Source organism: Macrobrachium rosenbergii, chromosome 49 (genome assembly GCF_040412425.1).
Source record: "Macrobrachium rosenbergii isolate ZJJX-2024 chromosome 49, ASM4041242v1, whole genome shotgun sequence".
Taxonomy (NCBI): Eukaryota; Metazoa; Arthropoda; class Malacostraca; order Decapoda; family Palaemonidae; genus Macrobrachium; species Macrobrachium rosenbergii.
Window position 1 is genome coordinate 43,058,606 of NC_089789.1, and position 20,280 is coordinate 43,078,885.

Sequence of the window (20,280 nt, forward strand, 5' to 3'; positions counted from 1 at the left end):
ATCATAATGGACTCCAAGATTGTTAGGTCGTTTTCATTATGTACTTGACCTATAATTGTAAAGTCCTTATCTTCAATATATGTTTTACTGGGCTTAGAATGGTTCCTAATTTTTTACTGTTCGGGGATTTGTTAATCTACTGCCCGTTCTAAAACTTACGCCCCTGTGAGAATCTATTCTCACTTTGAGCAGCCTCTTCGTACAACCCACATAAGAGCCGTGATCACATCTCGGGCACGTATATTTATAAATAACATTAGATTTTAGAAGAGGACAAAGGCGGTCTTTCATTCTGAACAGAGACCGATCGTTAATGGATTTTTTGAAACGATTTTAAGGTTTAAGGCCAGGAATTCTTTTTGAATTACTGGCAGGAACTTTTCTGAAAAGGTCATCATGAAAAAGGAAGCTCACAAACATTTTTAGTTTTGGTGCTGTCAAACTGATGGTACCTCCATGAACCTAGCATCTAGCATTTTCCTAAGCATTTTAAACAATAGTTTGTCTGGAAGCAGTTATTTTTAAGATATTGGGAAGAAAGTTAATTTCCTCATTAAAAGTAACCCAATTAGAGGTATGGGTGAAGGCCCTGTGGAGAGAGTTGAGATAGTATTGAGTTTAAAATTATAAAAACAAAGAACTATAAAGTTGATACCTAACCCAGTAAAAGTCTTTTTTTAAAACCCCAGTGTAGAAGCCTTGTTCATTCCTGGACACTAAAACATCTAGAAAGGAAGCTTGTTATTTTCTTCTTCATCAAGTGAAATCTGATATTAGGGTGTAGGCACTGACAAACTCTGAGAACTGTTCTCATTAAACTTGTTTTGGTGTCAGCGAAAGTGTCATCTACATATCACGATAAAACTGAGGCAAGAAACTAAGGGGCAATCATCAAAAATCCGCTCCTCAATGAGCATGAAAATATTAGCAAGCGTCGGGCCTAGTGGGGATCCCATTGCCACACCCTCCACCTATCTGTACAAACTGTTTAAATAACTCATGACTAAAATTATGAAAAGTAGAGTCCGGCTCTATAAATAATTTATTTAAAATCATTTAAATTATCATCTCTGGCTCATTGCACCTATCATAAGTTAAAAACTAGATGGACTCCATTCTTCAACAAATATGACTTTGACATTTTAAAAAACTTGGCTAATGACGACAGTGTTATTATTACAAAACCAGACAAAGGTAAGGGTTGCGCAATTTTGGATAAGGATACTTATATTGATAAGATGGTTATTATCTTAAACGATCATACGAAATTTGAGAAAATAGGTGTTCCAGACTTGTATAATATCATTAAACTAGAGGACAAAATTGTAAGGTTTTTGGGTTTTATATGGTTTGCCCAAAATACATAAAGAAAATGTTCCATTAAGGCCCATTCTTTCCTCAGTGAACACCCCGAGTTATAAGCAAGCGAAATTTTTGGTTACTATACTTGAGCCTCTCACTGAAAACGATTTTTCTTTAAGTAACTCTCATGAATTTAAGGAGGATATTCTCATACAAGATTCAGAATTATTTATAGTCAGTCTGGACGTAGAGTCACTATTACTAATGTCCCTGTAAGAGACAATTGAAATTATTTTAAATAAATTATTTATAGAACCGGACTCTACTTTTCATAATTTTAGTCTTGAGTTATTTAAAGTTTTAGAATTAGCCGTGCAGGACCACGACTTTCATTTTTAATGGTTTTGTACTGACAAGTGGAAGGTGTGGCAATGGGATATACTGTACGTATGTATGTGTGTGTATATATATATATATATATATATATATATATATATATATATATATATATATATATATATATATACACACACACACATACATATATGTATGCCACACAAACAAACAAACACACATACACACACACAAATACTTGGTTGAAGCTAACAACAGCCCAGGAGGGAGCGCAGCGCAGCGCGGCGCAGACATTCATCTCTCATAGCCTTAGAGCTGAGCGAAAGAGCCAGCCGCGTCACCGCTGCTATCACTCATAGATTTACGATGTAATTACCAGTTCGTTCGTGTCATTAGGAGCTCGTTTCGAATTTCCCCGAGAAGTCATTAGAGGAATCCACTCGTGAGGCAATCACCATTAACATCGTCATCATCATCATCATCCTTATCATCAAAGCTGGGCTTAACCACTTGCATTTAAAGCATTCATCTTGCCGATTTACCCATTTGACAATGGGAAGAATTACGAAGTAGTGACGCGACGAGAAAGATTATGGGTCACGGGAATGAAGTAATTATCAGGCAACAGAGATAAACGTACAGACACAGAAATAAGGCTAGTTAACTTAGGTAACAAGACAGATGTTAGATGGATGAATAGTGTGTTTTGCCTTCAAGACTGTGAGAGATACATAAATGAAATATAGAAGAGTGGATAGACAGGTAGATAATGATATTTGCAATAGTAATGCAGTGTGTTGAGAAATTAAAACGTATATTTTTTTAGCAGCGACATAGGTAGGATCTTCGCATATTTAAACAATGTATTTCAGATGCATACACTGAACATAGACAGGCCTCTAAACTTCCATTTATAGTCAGATTTAACAAATGGAAGAAATGGATAGGAAAAAAAAATTTAGCCGGAATATAAAAGCAAATCTAGATCAACGTCCTTTGATAAACAGCCGATTTCCTGAAGAAAATTAACAGCATAAAAACAACAAAATAACTCCATCAGAAAACTGACTTTCTCCGTAATAATTATAAAAGAATAAGTAAATAAATGCATAAATAAATTGCCATCGGTCCTACTGTTATTCAGCCCCAATGCCAACTACTAAGGATGAATTGCCATCCTATAAAGCATCCTGATCATCCTTCAAATGAGATACAGGGGGACGAGCCTCCCATTTAAATGATCTCCGGGGGAGGCAGTTGTTCAATTTCGTAACACAATCAGCGACTAATGGAAAATCGCGTTGATGAACGCTGCCAGAACTTCCAGCCTCCCAAAAGGGGAAACTCCAGCAGCACACACACACAAACAATTTTATATATATATATATATATATATATATATATATATATATATATATATATATATATATATATTTATATATACATATATATTTATTTATATATATATATTATATTTATATAAATATAATTATATATATATCATATATGAGACATATATATGTATATATATACATACTGCCATATATGTATATATATATATATATATATATATATATATATATATATATATATATATATATATATATATATATATATATGTATGTGTGTGTGTGTGTGCGTGTGTACATACATATGTAAACACACACACACACAATATATACAAGTGTTTGTAAAAATAAGCCAGTCAACACCTCCCTCGACATACAAGGCATAAAAAATGTATTTACAATCCATACAATTTCATTTATCTTGTTACCTGTCACTATACAGAACATAGGGCCAATGAACGACCAGCGAAAACTGATGGACAGAACAAGAAATAGAAGCCATGCAACAGCTGAAAAGTCTCTCCTGAAATACCTTGTAGAGATTCCCGTTTATAAATCTGTGATAATATGCATTTCGACGAAGTACCGTTCACTCATCTGTTTTCTATGCTCTCTCTCTCTCTCTCTCTCTCTCTCTCTCTCTCTCTCTCTCTCTCTCCTTCTGTGGCTCTGAACACCAAACTAACGATCAGGTATCTGATTCAATGTTTAAGTGAACTTCTGCTATGAGTCCAGCATTCCACTACTTGGGTTATAATGACGATTTCTTGACGTGTAAAAATAGCTAAACACGGAACTGCCCGTGTAATATCCAAAAACAGAAAAGCAATGCGTTCAGTGAACGACACTAATAATAATTATGATCAGAAAATCAATAAAATGATGACCCTGATAGAAATAACACTAATAATCACGACTGCGCTGGAAGACACCGTGCTACAGACACGTTGCTCACGCGTTTCTTAATAATGCACAGGAAAAAACACACATAAAGCGCACAGGGCGACAGGACTAATCTAGCAGACACAACTCTAATAGTTTCCTTGTCCTTTAAAGGGATGTCTTAATAAAGGACGTAAACACACAGTTGGATGGAGCTCATATATCTCGTTATGTAACTCCTTGGATGCTTCAAGATTCTCTTTGTCAGTTTTTATTGAACATCATTCAAGGAAGCACGTAATCAGTAAACCAAGGAATAAGATCACGTGCCTTTTGCTTTAAATATATTATGTGAAATGCTTATAAGAGCTAAGAAGAGTTGCCTTTTAATAAATACCACAGTTATCATTTTAGATTAACCTTGAAGCTACTGACGTCTACGCGCTAGCAACAAATCAGACCTGCGTAAAACACAGGCTATCACTGAATCTGGTAAAAATTATACAGAACAAAAAGCTAGCATTCTCGAGCCATTCAAGAAGCATGCCCGTTTGTCAATACGTCAGTTTAACTTCCTGACAAGTTGTCAGACTGAACATCAAACATGGCCTAACCATTCCATATTGAGAACCTTACCGCATTTCCAGCAGCAATATGCTCCATCAAGTCACACATTCCTTATATGCTTTAACTATCTACATATCCTACGACTTGGCATTAGCTTAGTTAAAAATCTAACTTCTGTTTCGGGCAATAAAAGTCAAGTTGATCTGATAAAAGAAAACATGGGGAACATCATTTATGTACCTCGTTTGAAGAGATGGTATACGTGTTTTATGGACCTCCTTATCTTTATATTACACTGTGGTATTACAGTAAAAGACATTCACATATATACTGTGTATATATATATATATATATAATATATATATATATATATATACACACACATATATATATATATATATATATATATATATATATATATATATATATATATATCTAATAAACAACGATCATTTCATTGCCAACCAATTTTATAAACCTTTTTCGTATAAATAAAAAAACATCCTGAAATCAAATCGAACTGGAAACACTTCTTCCATTCGCAAAACTATAACCGGAAGTTCTTTCCCAGGTCCCCACCCCGCCAAGAAAAAAATAAAAGTATTCCTTTAAAGATGAACAAATCATAACCACAGCGAATCAACAATATATTAGACGAAATCTAAAAACCTTCAGTATATTCTTACTGACTTTGGGTGAAGGTCTATAATTGCAAGCTGCCCCAACAACACGTCAGTCAGTAGGTGTGGGAGACTAATGTCCCCGTGCAATTATAGATCTTCTTGAAATCAACATCAGCTTTTCTTGCGTGGAGGAATCGGCAAAGACGATGATCAACAGTGGCGATGGTAATCATATCCATCAGCATTATTAATAATCCACTTTATTTTTATAACTGTTATCATTACAGGTAGACTCGTCCGATAATCAGTACTCAAATTATTTTTACTATTTCAATAATCCTCATAAACATTATGTCTTTTTTTAATGTTATATGACCATGTTTGTTTATATTTTGACGTTCGTCCAGCACATATATATGGTATATATATATATATATATATACATATATATATACAGTTATATATATTTCCTATAAACTAACCCTATATATATATATATATATATCTATATAACCCAGTTTATATATATATATATATAATATATGACCATATATATATATGAACAGGTTTACACTGAGAACGCTATATCGTAAAAATTGATCGAGAGAATAAACAGACCAAAGTGACTTGATAGAGTAAGAGCAGTGAGGTTTAGACAAAGACGAGGCTGTGTATCAATCTTTGTTATTGAACATTTCTCCGAGAACTGAGGAGTCAAGAGAAAAACCGAATTTGCGCGTCGACCTGGTCTCTGCTCATGGTATGACATAAATGAGCCATATGATGTGGAGGGATGAGGATGCACGGTGCAGAAAGTTGTTCGTTAAGGCTGTTAATTTTTGTGATGAAAGGGAAACATCTGTTGGAATTTGCATAGTATGGACCGAATAGTTTGATGTGAAAGCAGGTCTCTGACAAAGCGTGTAATGGTTCTGAGGGTCTTTGAAATTTATATGGACAGGATGATAAGTGGATTGGGGAAGGGAAAACATATGGATGCAAATTTATAGAATGTGGGGTGTCAGGTGTTAATTGGTGATGACAATGAAAAGAGCCACATACTAGTGAATGACTTTGATAATGTTTAAAACTGATAAACAATGACAATATATATTAGCAGGACTAATGTTGCGGAAGTTTTCAGCAATGCAGGTTCACCCACGATTCACAGCTGAGCTTACTGGCCAGGGAGGCCACGGACTGGTAACAATAGTGTTCTACCGCTGAGGTTTTTTGTGTTTCTAACCCAAACACACACACACAATTATGTTCTTTCAACACCAATTTATAAAGAACTTTAGAAACACAAATTTACAAAAGAACCTAGAAATACACAATTACAAAAGAACCTAGAAACACCAAATTATAAAAGAACCAAGAAACACCAAATTATAAAAGAACCTAGAAACACCAAATTACAAAAGAACCTAGAAATACACAATTATAAAAGAACCTAAAAACACCATTTTATAAAAGAACCTAAAAAAACAAATTATAAAAGAATGCAGAAACACCAAATTATAAAAGAGCCTGGGAAACACCACATTTTTAAAAAGGACCTAGAAAATGACAGTCATTTCACTGTGCAGTAGCACTCTTGGCGTCCTGGGATAAGAGCACCCCACAAACTCACCGACATAAATTCACGATTTCTCTATATTGGTACCCTTTCTCCCAGATATTTTATCCTTTATTGCTAAACTTATGCATTAAACTTGGAAATTCAAAGCAAAAAAATGTTAAAACACGGTTCAACTCAAGTTAAACAAAGATACACATTATATGGAATAACTCAGCAGACAAAGATACTTTACACGAACATGCAAACATTTTGAGAAGGAAAAGGATGGAGTTTTAATGCTGTTTTAGTTTTTTGATTCAGTTTTAAAAGCATTTTCGCTCATGTTCTAGAACCACAGGCTGAAAATTTCAAAATGAGAAACATTAAAGATGAAATATATAAAAACTTAATTAAAAATATTCACCAACATTTGGATGACTTTTGGAACCACGCTGCGCAAAAGGCTAGTTGCATGATTGCAATTTCATCGAACACTGTGTTTGCCTCGCCTTTCCCAGCCTGAAGAAGAAGCAGAATAAAATCTTTATTTATTCCTTTCAAAATAAGGTAACCATACTGTTCACCTGCCAAGCGCGATGCAATAAACACACAAATAAAACAATTTTAACATTTTCAAACTTTTTCTGCCCGAGTAACTCGCCGCGCCATCTTCACTGCATAACAATGAGGGCCAGACACTAATAAGCATTACCCTAATGGCATTAAGAGATGAGCATGTCTCTTGCTGAATATTAAACAATGAAGCAAAATAAATGGGCTTCTGATTTCTCTGGCCGGCACAGACGGAAGGCGCCTCTTCTCTAGGTGTACCTAAAATTAGGGTCGTTGAACACGATGGGATTTGAGTCTCCTTCACTGCTTTATCCAAACAAAGCAATGTTTATAAGAACTCACTAAAGCGGATATACGTATACAATAAACATACTGCCTAACTTCACACATATTCGTTTAGCTTTTGCTAAGAGTTATTAAATAACGTTAATGATGATCTTGATCTTTAAATACATACATTAAGTACACATACATCTACGTAACTACACTTGTTGCATGATACACCAATAAAAAAACTGTAAAAATAGTTTTAAATTTGGAAGTTTGATATACCTGAAGGGGCCACAGACATTTCTGTTCAGGTTGAAAGTGGTATCATACATTTGCAAATATAGATGGATCATAACTGTAATTCTCTTTGAGTAAAAGTAATGATGAAGATAAATTTCTGCTTATGTCCGTCCACTAATTTTGGTTTCTTACGTTCACAGTTGGTCGAGAGCAGGTTATAAGCTAGTGAGTGTGTCCACAGACAACAATGTTTGCATCTGGGATGTGTTAACAGGCGAATGTGATGTGAAATACAGGTTCCCCTCGCCTGTTCTAAAGGTAAACTAATGCAAATCTTTTTATATTAGTGTTTTACAAGTCTCCAAAACTAACTTGGCTAGTAATTGGAGCATCCCTCTGACCATCACTCCAGTTTGTTTTACTTGCATGGAGACTAAGTACAAATATAATTTTGGGAAAAGTCCAATCACTTGACTAAAAGTAGAATTAAGAGTAACTGGTAGCTTGAAAAATAGTCCAAAAGTCAATTTCAGCATCAACACAACTACAAACAAGAAAGATAGTTAAAAGTATCTGTAATCTTGAAAAACCAAGAGCAGTAATCCTGTAGGAAATTCGTACCATAATTTAATTACAACCATCCTTGAAGTCCAGTAGCATGGAAATTCATGGTGTGGAAGATTCCCAGCACACTTGTACAGTGCTCTCAAATGCACTGAGATAACTCATAGTGATTTTCCAGCATAATCAGTTTTTGTTCATTCCAGTAGCATCTTTAATAGACTCCTTTGTATCTCTCTTGATGGGTTTTCAAAGTACAAGTCTGGCAACAAAAATATTTGTCAAGGCTTCGTAAATTTGACAAACTGGGGAGCAATGTAGTTATGCCCTTTAAAACACTTCAGGCAGGTTGTGTGAGGCTCTGCCACAGATCTGTCAGTGTTGAAGTTCGATATGAAACATGTATTTTATATCATTGATGAAATGAAATCTTAAGTAAATTGATTGTGTTGTAATGTATTAATCATTTTTTTTGTTTCCTAGCATCTGTGATAAGGAAACAACAAATTGCATTAAAAAGACTTAAGGTTCTTTGCATCGTCCCTCCGGCCCCCATCTGCAACCCCTTTCATTCCTTTTATCCTAGCTCCATTCATATTATCATCCTTCCATGTTACTTTCCACCCTCTACATGACAATTGTTTCTACATAATTTTCAGCACCGAATGACTTCATGGATCCCAGTGCTTGGCCTTTGGCCTAATTTTATATTCCAATTCCATTTCCAGTTGAAAAGCCTCATGTCCTGAGAGTAGGCATACTGTGTTTGTTGCAAAAGTATTGAGATTGTTTTAAAGGTCTTCATCCGTAGTTTGTTTCTCTGTTTTGAAGGTCTCATCCGTGTTTGTTTCTCACAGGTTCAGTTCCATCCTCGGAATGAGAAAATGTTTCTGGTCTGCCCAATGAGACATCCAGCTGTGTTAGTTAACGTTGATTCAACTCATGAGGTCGTTCCAATGGATGATGAAGTAAGTCGTTTTCTTTTAAAGTTCAAATAATTTTAGGTCTCTGATGCTGTGTCTGTGAAGTAACTGACACTTGTTAGTAGGAAGAAGACCAGTAGGAATGGCCAGAAAATCCTGGAAACTGGACGTAGAGGAAGACCTGAACTAGATGGGACTCCAGTCAGGAAATCATAAGGCAAAAGGGAGTGGATAGAAATTATTCTACATCTTATTCAGCAAAGGGGAAAATTTGACATAAAAAAAATTGATGATATTAATAAATAGGTTTGTCAAGATTGTTTAACTTTACTGTGTTTATAGTACTCTTCCTTCCCTGACATCTAGCCCCTTGAGCAATCGCTCGTCATTGCACACTGCAAATGTTGCCGAAATTCTTTTCAGCTTTCCCATGTCATCAGCTGTGCAATTGACCTGCCTTTTATTTCTCATGTGTTCTCTTCAGACTCTTCCTATGTGACGTGTCCAAATCAGATAATTCCATATTGCTCCAAATTTCACCTTTTATTTAGGAACAAATTCATCTTGAAAGTCAGCTACATGAAAGCCCAGAAATGTGATCATTGTCTCATTAAACCAATTTAATTGCAAAGAATTGTATTAATGGAGCAACCACTAAAAGGTCAATATTGTTAATGGGAATCATGTACCACTAGCTCATTACCTAGAGTTCCAACCAGCTCCATTCCCAGCTAGAGTAACTACTAAAGTCATATGTGAAATTGATATTTAGGCTATAAAATATGATACACTTAGATTTGTTGAAGGGATTTCAGTCATTTGTGTGATGCATGAAAATACTCAAGCTTCAGTCGGTAACCAGTTTTTAAAGATCCACTGTTTAGCAAGCATGATGTTGATGGGTAAACAATGTAGGCAAAGCTCTTAAATGGAAAAAATCTTTCAGGTTTTGTTTGGTGGCCTGCTTTTAGTTTTCTGTGAAAGAAAACTATTGAGATGGCTCTGTGTGTCTGTCCCTCCTCAGATCTTGAAAACTACTGAGGCTAGAGGGCTGCAAATTGGTATGTTGATCATCCACCCTCTAATTGTCAAACATACCAAATTGCAGCCCTCTGGCCTCAGTCATTTTTATTTTATGTAAGGTTAAAGTCAGCCATAGTGGTGCATCTGGCAACAATATAGGACAGGCTACCACCGGGACTCGGTTAAAGTTTCATGGGCCATGGCTCATACAGCATTATTCTAAGACCACTGAAAGATAGATCTATTTTCGGTGGCCTTGATTATATGCTCTACAGAAAACTTGGTTGTGCCAAAGAAACTTCGGCACATTTTTTGCTTGTTTTTCTGATATGTATAATTTTCAGTTCAGGCTTGTGGTTTGTTGACAGTAGAAACAATATCATTGGAGACTTGCCTGTGCCTCTTTATGTTCTTGCAGAATACTACTAAAGATGTTACTTTTACAGTAAATTGTCGCTCAGTAATGAATAAGTTTTGTTATGGTTAGGACTGTTTATTACACTTAGCAATGTACTTAAATGTGTTGGAAGAGTTATGCATTATTTAATAGTTTTTTATTGATATGGACACTGTCGTCATTTTCTCAGCTTGACAATTTCCTCTTTCAGGATGTAAATATTGTAGCTTCATTCGATCGCCGTGGAGAGCACATCTTCACTGGCAATAGTAAAGGTAAACTATTAATCCTAACATGTCCAGGACTGAAAGTGAAGGCATCTTTTCGAATAGGACAAGGCACCACGAGCGCAGCAGCAGTTAAAAGTATAGAGTTCGCCAGGCGAACTGAGTAAGTACATTGAGATTGCGTGTAATAACCTGTAGAAGAGAGTGGATTATGCTTTAGTGGATACAAATAATTCATGCATTTTTCAGAGAAAGCTTGGCTGAGCCACGCATGGTATCTTATAATCATACCCTTTCTCTGATGGGTCTCTTTAAAACTGTTGTTGCAATAACTTCGTCATTGAATCTCCCCTACCTACTTCATTCTCCTAATGTTTTCCATTAGCCTCTGCTTCCACGGATTTTATGTTGAAAAATTAGCCTTTCCAGAGGTTTGATTATGTTGGTCCACATTTTGCCCCAGATATTTTTGCTGATATGCAAATTACCAACAAAAATGAGGATACTGTTAAAACTAATTTATAATGATAAGGCAGTGACACTGTGTTAATCACAGATCTTTGTCACTTTTGGATGATTTATCTTACACATGCAGAGTGTATGAAGCTAAATGTGATGCGTGAGTTTCTTTCCAAAGAGACTCAAGACATGTTTCAAAGTTTATGTTTCTGTGATTTTTGTAGTGATTTGTATTAAAAGATTTTGGAAGCATTGGAGGTTTACCCTATAACTCTCTTTCTCCCGTTCTTCAGCTTGTACCAGTTAATAGCCCTTGATCGGAATCTTTTAAGGTTGACTCGTATGATGTAAATTACATGTTGCAATATACTTGTAACTACAGTTATAAATATTACAAGCGGAATAAGAAAAGGTTTTGTTGAAAGCTAATTGCATGACATTAACAGAGAACAGTTTTGATATACAAGCAAGAATGTCTAAAATTCTAGCCTTTTCTTTGAGAATTTTGTCATCGCCTGATGGTCTTGTGTTCCTCCATTGCAGATACTTTCTTGTGAACTCTGCAGACCGTGTCATACGCGTTTACGATGCTCGTAAGGTTTTGAAATGTGGCAAAGATGACGATCCAGAGCCTACTCAGAAACTCCAGGATCTCGTAAACAAGTAAGATTTTAATCTCCATGCTTTTTGAAGTAGAGTAGTATGCCTTAGTCAGTATCTCTCTCTCTCTCTCTCTCTCTCTCTCTCTCTCTCTCTCTCTCTCTCTCTCTCTCTCTCTCTCTCTCTCTCTCTCTCTCTCTCTCTCATGGAAATTATGCTTGAATTTTTTAAATAAACTGTGTCATAAACAATTTTAATTTCCCAAGATTTCACACCATTCATCAGGTTGAAGTCCAGTAGATATTAGTTAAACAGAATGGTATTGTCATTGCCTAATGTTATTTGTGTAATGCAGAACTTAGCACTCTTGACAAAAATGCAGGCTCCTCAAGGAAGACTGTATCAAAATATATATTCAAGAGGGAAAATGTTTTCATTATGAATTAGTATATTAAAGCATTATGAGTATGGCATCTCAGCACAAGACCGTTTTACAATATTTACTAATTTTATGGTGTTCTGTTCTTTATATGGAGCTTAGCCAAGTGTGTGGCTCATAATATTTGTATGCTGTTTAGAAATGCATTATCTTTTTCAGTCACGATTTATCACTTTACTGGCGTTAGAATATAAAGAGAATAAAATTTGAATTACCTGATAGAAAAGGTGCTACCAAATTTTTTGTGTACAGTACATTGAGTGAGATTTCTTTATACAGTTACTGTAAACAAATGTCTCACAAGCAGGTGTTAACAAGGTATCCTTAGCACTGAAGGTCTCAAAGAATTTGTAAAGTACAAGATTGGTGGAGCATTTACCTATTTGTACTGGTAATAGAGATATGTCACAAATGTGCATGTAAATTGCCTTGTAAAAAACTTCTGCTTGAGATTTGAAATCGGTTTCAAACCACTCAGCATGCCTTGCATATTTCTTACAGAACCATGTGGAAAAAGTGTTGCTTCTCGGGAGACGGTGAGTACATCTGTGCTGGGTCTGCAAGACAGCATTCACTTTACATATGGGAGCGCAGTATTGGTAACCTTGTTAAAATCCTTCACGGCACCAAAGGAGAAATGTTACTTGATGTGGTGGTATGTATGTCGTTAAACTTCTTTCTGTCTTTCCTGTTACCTTCTGTTACTTCTTTCAAATGAACTCCATATTCTTTGGAAGCTTGAATTCAAGTCAGTGATCCCTGTGGGCTTTTTCTATATGGATAGGGTTCATCTTCTGAATAATAATAATAAAAGTAATACTCATAAAATGTTCAGCCCTTAGGCATTGCAGGATAAGACAAAAAAAAAATTGATGGTGATATATGTAGAGACAAGTAAATAAGCCTAGGCACCAGAAGGGCATCCGTATTCAATAAAGAATTGGTTATGAACTTGTATTGTCCCAGCTAATCAACTTATTTAACCTGACCTTGCTACAATATTTGCTATTTAACCTGACAGTATTTGCATCTCATTTTGAAAATTTAATCCTTTTCATTTCTAAAACTTTACTCTGACTAGAAGCTGCATTGCTACTGTCAAGTGGTTTAACTAAATCATAAAGTAAAAAATAACTGCCAAAGGTTCTATGTGAAATACTGTACAGTAATGGTTTCCAGGAAAATGTTACATCTTTGTTTTCTCAAAGTAAGATGTCCAAGCCTTCACATTTTAATTTTGCATCATTGCAGTTCTGGTTTTTTTTGTATTGGTGAATTTTTCTTTCAGTGGCATCCAGTTCGACCGATTATGGCATCCATCAGTTCCGGGGTGGTGTCAGTTTGGTCGCAGAACCAGGTGGAGAATTGGTCGGCTTTTGCGCCCGATTTCAAAGAACTCGATGAAAATGTGGAGTATGAGGAGAGAGAGTCAGAATTTGACCAGAGCGATGAAGACAAAAGTGTTGAACTCAGTCAGGAGAAAAGAGAAGAGGATGTCGAGGTGATCTTTATTTCTAAAAGCGTTATTCACAAAATCATTAGATTTGCTTTTTGTACCTTGAGACATTTTTTTTTTATATCACATTCACTTGATTTCGAGCATCTCTGTAATAGCAAAACCCTCATAAAATGTTTAAATATTTCTTTGCAAGATATTGGATAACTAACAAGTCAACTATTGTAGTAATGTGTTTCATACATGGGCCATAAAACAAAAGGTTTGCGTAGTATTTCAGTCACTAACCCATGCCCTGTATTGTGGTACTTTGTAAGCCCCTTTCAAACATAAGAATTATGTTCATACAAAAAAAATTGATATCCCTAAATGCTCTTCATTGCAATTGAAGCTTTGCGAGACCCAGTCTAGAATTGCTAACTACAAATGAACTAAGCAGTGGCTGGCAGTCACATAAGATCTACCCTGCTTGGGGAGCTTGGTTACAGATCATGACTGGTGTCAGTGTCAGAGTTATCTAATGTATGTCTCAGCTGATTTGAATCAAGTGGTAGTTGTTGCCTCAAATATGCAATCAGAATGCTTTCAAGCCATATAAAGGAATTGGTATGTGGTCTCCTGCGTGTTACCCAGCTTTCGTTACAAAGTTAACTGTGATGAGATGAGATTATCCTTCAGAACAGGAATTATACCTCAGCATGAACCTCTCCAAGAGGCAACTGCAGGTATTAGAAGAAATTCAGGGGACTCGTTTGCCTAATTTACAAAAAGGCACAGATACTGGGTGGAAGTTGATAATGAAGAGTTATAACAACTAAACTGCCATAGAATCTTAGTCCTCTCTGAATGAAAATACTGTATACAAAATATCTTTCAGGTTGATGTAACAAGCACTGAGCCCGTTACTGCATTCTGTAGTTCAGATGAGGAAGAAGAAGGTGATGCACTTCTTTATCTTCCCATATCTCCTGAAATTGAAGAACCTGAAGAAGGGTGGGGGCCTGAAGGTGCTCCTGCTGAGGATATCAGTTCCAAGAGGTCGGGCGACAGTAAGGAAAATGTATCGCCAAAGAAGAAAAGACCTAAAACATTTGATGTTGCCTTGGAAAATGCCCCAACTGAAGGTTAGACTTTGTTTGTTACTTTTTCACTAATTTTAAATAACCCCTTTGGAAATAAATTTTGATCCGTATACTTCCAGTGTGTGGTGAGATTCCTTTCCTTTTTGTAGAATGTTCCCTCAAATGTTCATTAATCTGAATTTTCAAGCAGTGAATACGGTAATCTTTGAAGCAAAGCGATAGATATTATAGTTTCTTTTCACATTGTGTTTTGTTATTGATATTTTTTGCCTTCTTGAATTCAAGATAAGATTATTATTGGCCTGTTGTTTGTTATTCCAAGTAACATATTCTGAAATGAAGGTTTAAATAGTCATTCATTCTAAATCAAGTAGTGATGGTGAATTCCTAGTTTCTCATTTTAAACATATTTTCCTTAATTTTCTATATAGATAAGAACTCAAAATGTCTTAGTTTGTGGATTTAGTTTTTTAGAAAAATATCCTTCCCTTAGGTGATGTCATTTTCTAATAATTGATCTCTTCTATCTGTATTTCCTATTACCTTCTATTACTTAATTCAAATAAACGCCATATTCCTTGATAGCTTGAATTTCAAGTCAGTGGCCCTTGTGGGCTTGTTCCATGTGACTAGGGTTCATCTTCTGAATGATATAATAATAATAATGATAACAATAATTCTGGTAATTAATACTGCTTCAAATTGTTTGCATCAAGAAATTGATAGAAAGCCAATGTTCCAGGCTCATGAGTGGTTGACTGGTTGATGGTATCTATTAAAAGTGCAAAATCACATGGGTCTGTTGTAATTGATGATTGTTTTTCATTGGCTTCATGCCCTCCAGAACCACTTGGAAAGCAAGGTGGTTTTTTGGATAAGTTACAACTTCACTGCTGTCGTTTGTCTCGGAAAGCAAGGGGACTATGAGTGTCCCTATCATTACTGTATGTTGGGAAGAACATGATTGCAGAATCTCCAGAAATGGTTGGAGTGGTCATCTTTCTGATTATGTTCCACTGAAATGTCTTTTGATCTTAAATTTGTAGTTGTCACAGATGCCTGTAAAACCAGATTTTCTTGGTGTTTAAACTATGATTTATGTCAAGGAAGCTTTTTACGTTTGAGTTTGCATTGAGTCACAAAGAATTGTCAAGCTAGCCTTAATAACCGACTTAAAACTAGAACATTTCTTAGCATGATTTATTTTTGCCCTTATTTTTCAGTAGATTGATTCTTAGTCTCTTACCCCTTAATATTTTGAGTTGCTTGTTTATGATATTATGATGAGAAGTACATGTGTTTTCTTGCTGTCCACAGAAATCCATCCTCTGATGAGCAACAGACCAAAAGACAAGCAGAACGTTGGAGGCAAGAAAGGGCGAAGTAATTCGAAAGGAGAGTCCAAAAAGGATAGAAAAAAGCATTAGGTACTCGACTTTACTCAGATTTTGTAATTGTAGTTAGTTCAGGAATCATTGTGTACATACGATTAACGTTTGTATTTAGCTATGCAAATTGTGAGGTCATCCATGTCATTCTAGCAAGTACCAGTTGGTCTATGCAGCATCCTGTCTTAGGTCCCAGGGTGAATCCAGTTCTGCTGTTCACATTCAGTCCATTCTCCGTAATCTTTTTCCGCCTGGCTGTCCGACATCTTCAGCATTACATTGCTCCAGTTTCTACCACCCACTTGAGAAAGAATTCTTTTTTCAAGTCCTGGGAGAGTAGAAATATGACTTGCAAGCCTCATTAAACTACTGTACTATACAGTAGTACTTTGAGACTGTAAGAAGATCACTTGTAAAGTCAGTTCAGAATGATTCGGATAATCGGATAAAACGCAAAGAAAAATCCCTTTTCATTAGCTTAAAATTTTCATTACAAAACTATGCTGCATAAATAACAGAATGAATTTATACTTGAAAATACTTTCAAATGCATCTAAGCTTCTCAGATGTAAGCTCACCAGATAAAATTAAGAATTATAACCACAAGTACAAATAGAGTGTATAGATTATTGACGTAAGATAAAGAAAAGTTAGCAGTTTTAGGGAAAGATTGGTATGGCATAAATGTCAAATTTTTGACTGATTATTTAGAGGAAAAATTATAGAAAGTTCTCATGTACATACTTTTGCAATATTATTTTGACAGTAAATACTGTGTATAACTTCTTATTTGGTGTCAGTACGATTCTAGACATGGTGAAGTTCTGTCATTTTTTTAAGTGTGTTTTTCTACATTTTTCGCTACTGCTCAACGTCAGTGTCGCCAAATCTTATTACTGTACTGTAGTCTCACCACATGCATAGACAATTTGTTGATAGTGGCTTTTTTAAAGTATTATCACATTTGTATGGATGTGCGAGCTGGAAAATGACATGATTTTATAGGATATACTGTACAATACCTGTATTTCAGAAAAAAATTTTCTTTTTCACAGATTTATTTCGTAAAAATTTTTTCACAGTTTTATTTTGCAAAACTTTCCTTTTTCATAGAAATGAATTACTTTTCAAATTGTGCATATTGAGTATGTCCTGTTGATAGGTGTAGGCTTTTAGATTTTAAATAATACCAAGTCAGTACATTATAACAAAAACTTTTCCCAATTTTCAAAGGTGTTCTATTTGGGAAATTTTAGTGTTTTCAAAAAATGAGGGCATAGTGATTCTGTAAATAAAATATGTCAGATTTTCACAAATGCATTATCAGTGAGGATTTTGTTTATATTCTGGCACAAATAAAAGCAGCGAGATTATTCCAGTTTGTGATATTAGAAAAAGAAATGCATTTTTCCCTGTAAATGCAGTACTATGAATAATCTATTGGATTATAACAAATCATCAACATTACTTGATGTTCTCACTTAAAAATGTCAGGAAGCTTGATAGGAGATGTATTTTCAAGGTAGCTTCGAAAGTAAGTTTTGTTGCAAAAGGTAAAAGATAAATTCTCTAAGTATGACAAGTAAGGTTGATGGAGCTCTTAACCCTTACTTTGAAGCTTCTGTATTGTGCTATCTGTCAGATCATTAAAAGTGCTTAAATTTCCGTCGTTTTCAGGGGCTGAATTGTCTACTGCTTTAAGATCTGTGAGTGTAATATTTCATTTTATGAGGAAACTGAAAAATTTTTAACAGTTTTTAGGTTTGTATCTAGCAGCGGACTTTGTCGAAAGAGAAAAATTTTACAAAAGAATATTTTTTATTCCTCATCCAAACCTTTGAACATTTCAGTAGTGTACCAGATTGAACATATTTTTCAAGCACTGCATTACAGCATTGTTGCAATGCAGCTGAGGTAATATCTTGGCAAGAAATTCCGTTCCCCCATTAGGGATGTTGCACTGGAAAATTGGAGAAAACAGTCATTGGAATAAAAATCATCATTGGCTATATTCAGCTCTTGATTCATTTTTTTTTTTTCTCTATACTGCCACCTTATAGTAAATCCAGATCTTTGAACATTGAGCATAAAGCTTGCTAAATGCAATACTATTGACGAATAATGTCTGTGCATTTTGTTTACGTTTTCAGTGCCAAATTTACCACATATGGGGGGAGTGCGGTCACTGCACCTTATGAAGTGCACTGTAGGCATTGCCCGAGGCTTTGGCCCTTAGCTGCAACCCCTTTCATTCCTTTTACTGTACCATCATTCATATTCTCTTCCATCTTACTTTCCACCCTTTGCTAACAGTTGTTTTAACATTACCTATTGCAAAGAGGAAAGTAGTTGATGTTGTCACTTAAATATAGTTTTGCTAATAAAAAAGATGTGTTAGAAAGATATTTCTCTCTCTCTCTCTCTCTCTCTCTCTCTCTCTCTCTCTCTCTCTCTCTCTCTCTCTCTCTCTCTCTCTCTCTCTCTCAGTTGGGCACAACTTAGCTTAAATTCAAGCATTTGGGGAATATGCAAGTAAGACATAATTCGATACTGAGTTATAACAGAAACTCTCTCTCTCTCTCTCTCTCTCTCTCTCTCTCTCTCTCTCTCTCTCTCTCTCTCTCTCTCTCTAAATCTCTCTCATCTTGGGAGTATGGAGTATAAGTAGCTTAAATTCAAGCATTTGGGGGTATGCAAGTAAGACAATTCGATACTGAGTTATAACCAAAAACTCTCTCTCTCTCTCTCTCTCTCTCTCTCTCTCTCTCTCTCTCTCTCTCTCTCTCTCTCTCTCTCTCTCTCTCTCTCTCTCTCTCTCTCTCTCTCTCCCCCAAGATTTTTAACCATGAAATGAATTTCTTCAGCTGGTGCTTCTCCGTCGTTCAAATCCTTGTTGGCATTGCTCTGAAAGTGTAGAACCCACTTTCGTTTTTATGGTGCATAACGAGAACCCCTTACGACTTCAGGCGAGCCTGTATAACCTACGTCAGATTTATTTACTGAATAAGAAGGAGAAACGTTTTATGGTAATGCACTCATCACTATGTTAGTTTTATTATGCCATTTTTATTTTTTGGGAGGGGGAAGGCAGGGAGGTGAGGGGTGTGTGAGTGTTTTTTTTTTATTGTAGATATGCTCTTTTATGATTTTTTCTAGGTTTTTTAAATAACTGGGTGTATATGCAACGCATGAAAGAAAACACCTTGACATCTCCTCCCCCCCCCCACCAGAAAAGACAGACAGACAGACAAAAGCAAGAATGGAGGAAAAAAGAAACAAATAAAAAAAAAGTCATCACGCATCGGTCAACCAAGACTGTGTTGCCAAACGTCCCGTTGATAATGTTTGTTTTTGTAATATCTCTCTCTCTCTCTCTCTCTCTCAGATGCCGATAACAAGACCTAATAATAACTTTGAATGAAACTTCACAAAACTTCTTTGGTTTCTCTTGATCTACTAAACCGGGACGGGGATTCCATGTCAGAATAGGAGATGATTATAAGATTTTATTATCCATTACGAGGGAAATCTCTCGAAAGAATATTTGTTTTTTATTTTTTTAGATAGAAAATTGCTGGCATTGGAGGGTTTTCTCTATAAGGGAAACTTTGGTCAGTGAGAGAGAGAGAGAGAGAGCAGTATGTATATATATATATTTATTTATTTTATTTATTTATTTATTTATTTATTTATTTATAACACCTACAAAGAAAGCTCACCAGCAGCTTGTCAGACCCCTTTCATATGCTGTGCCGTTCTTCTCTCACTCTCTCTTGCACGTGCTTCCTCTTTTCCAAAACCGCTTTCAGTCCGTTTGTCCGTCCGTCTGTTGCGTCATTCAACTCTGCCTCTCTTTGTTTTCCTTATTCAGTAAATGCTGAAAGTACTCACTCCATCAAGACCAAGACTATTGCCCTATTCACTCCAAACAGCATCACTCCATTTGCCCCTTTTGCCCATGAGATCCATTTGCTCAGTAATGTTCCTCTCTGCACTTACTTCCC

General features: G+C 35.6%; 1 protein-coding gene across 1 annotated transcript in view; it reads left to right on the forward strand.

Annotated features, from left to right (window-relative positions):
- Nucleotides 1–18,085, forward strand: part of Rbbp5 (retinoblastoma binding protein 5) — a 19,264-nt gene extending 1,179 nt beyond the window's left edge. The window contains exons 3-10 of the mRNA XM_067093286.1: nucleotides 7,922–8,039; nucleotides 9,140–9,250; nucleotides 10,837–11,015; nucleotides 11,855–11,974; nucleotides 12,852–13,005; nucleotides 13,639–13,851; nucleotides 14,684–14,930; nucleotides 16,206–18,085. Of these exons, the coding sequence (XP_066949387.1) occupies nucleotides 7,922–8,039; nucleotides 9,140–9,250; nucleotides 10,837–11,015; nucleotides 11,855–11,974; nucleotides 12,852–13,005; nucleotides 13,639–13,851; nucleotides 14,684–14,930; nucleotides 16,206–16,315 (1,252 nt within the window). The 3' untranslated portion in view covers nucleotides 16,316–18,085. The remainder of the gene's footprint in view (nucleotides 1–7,921; nucleotides 8,040–9,139; nucleotides 9,251–10,836; nucleotides 11,016–11,854; nucleotides 11,975–12,851; nucleotides 13,006–13,638; nucleotides 13,852–14,683; nucleotides 14,931–16,205) is intronic.
- The last annotated feature ends 2,195 nt before the right edge of the window (nucleotides 18,086–20,280 follow it).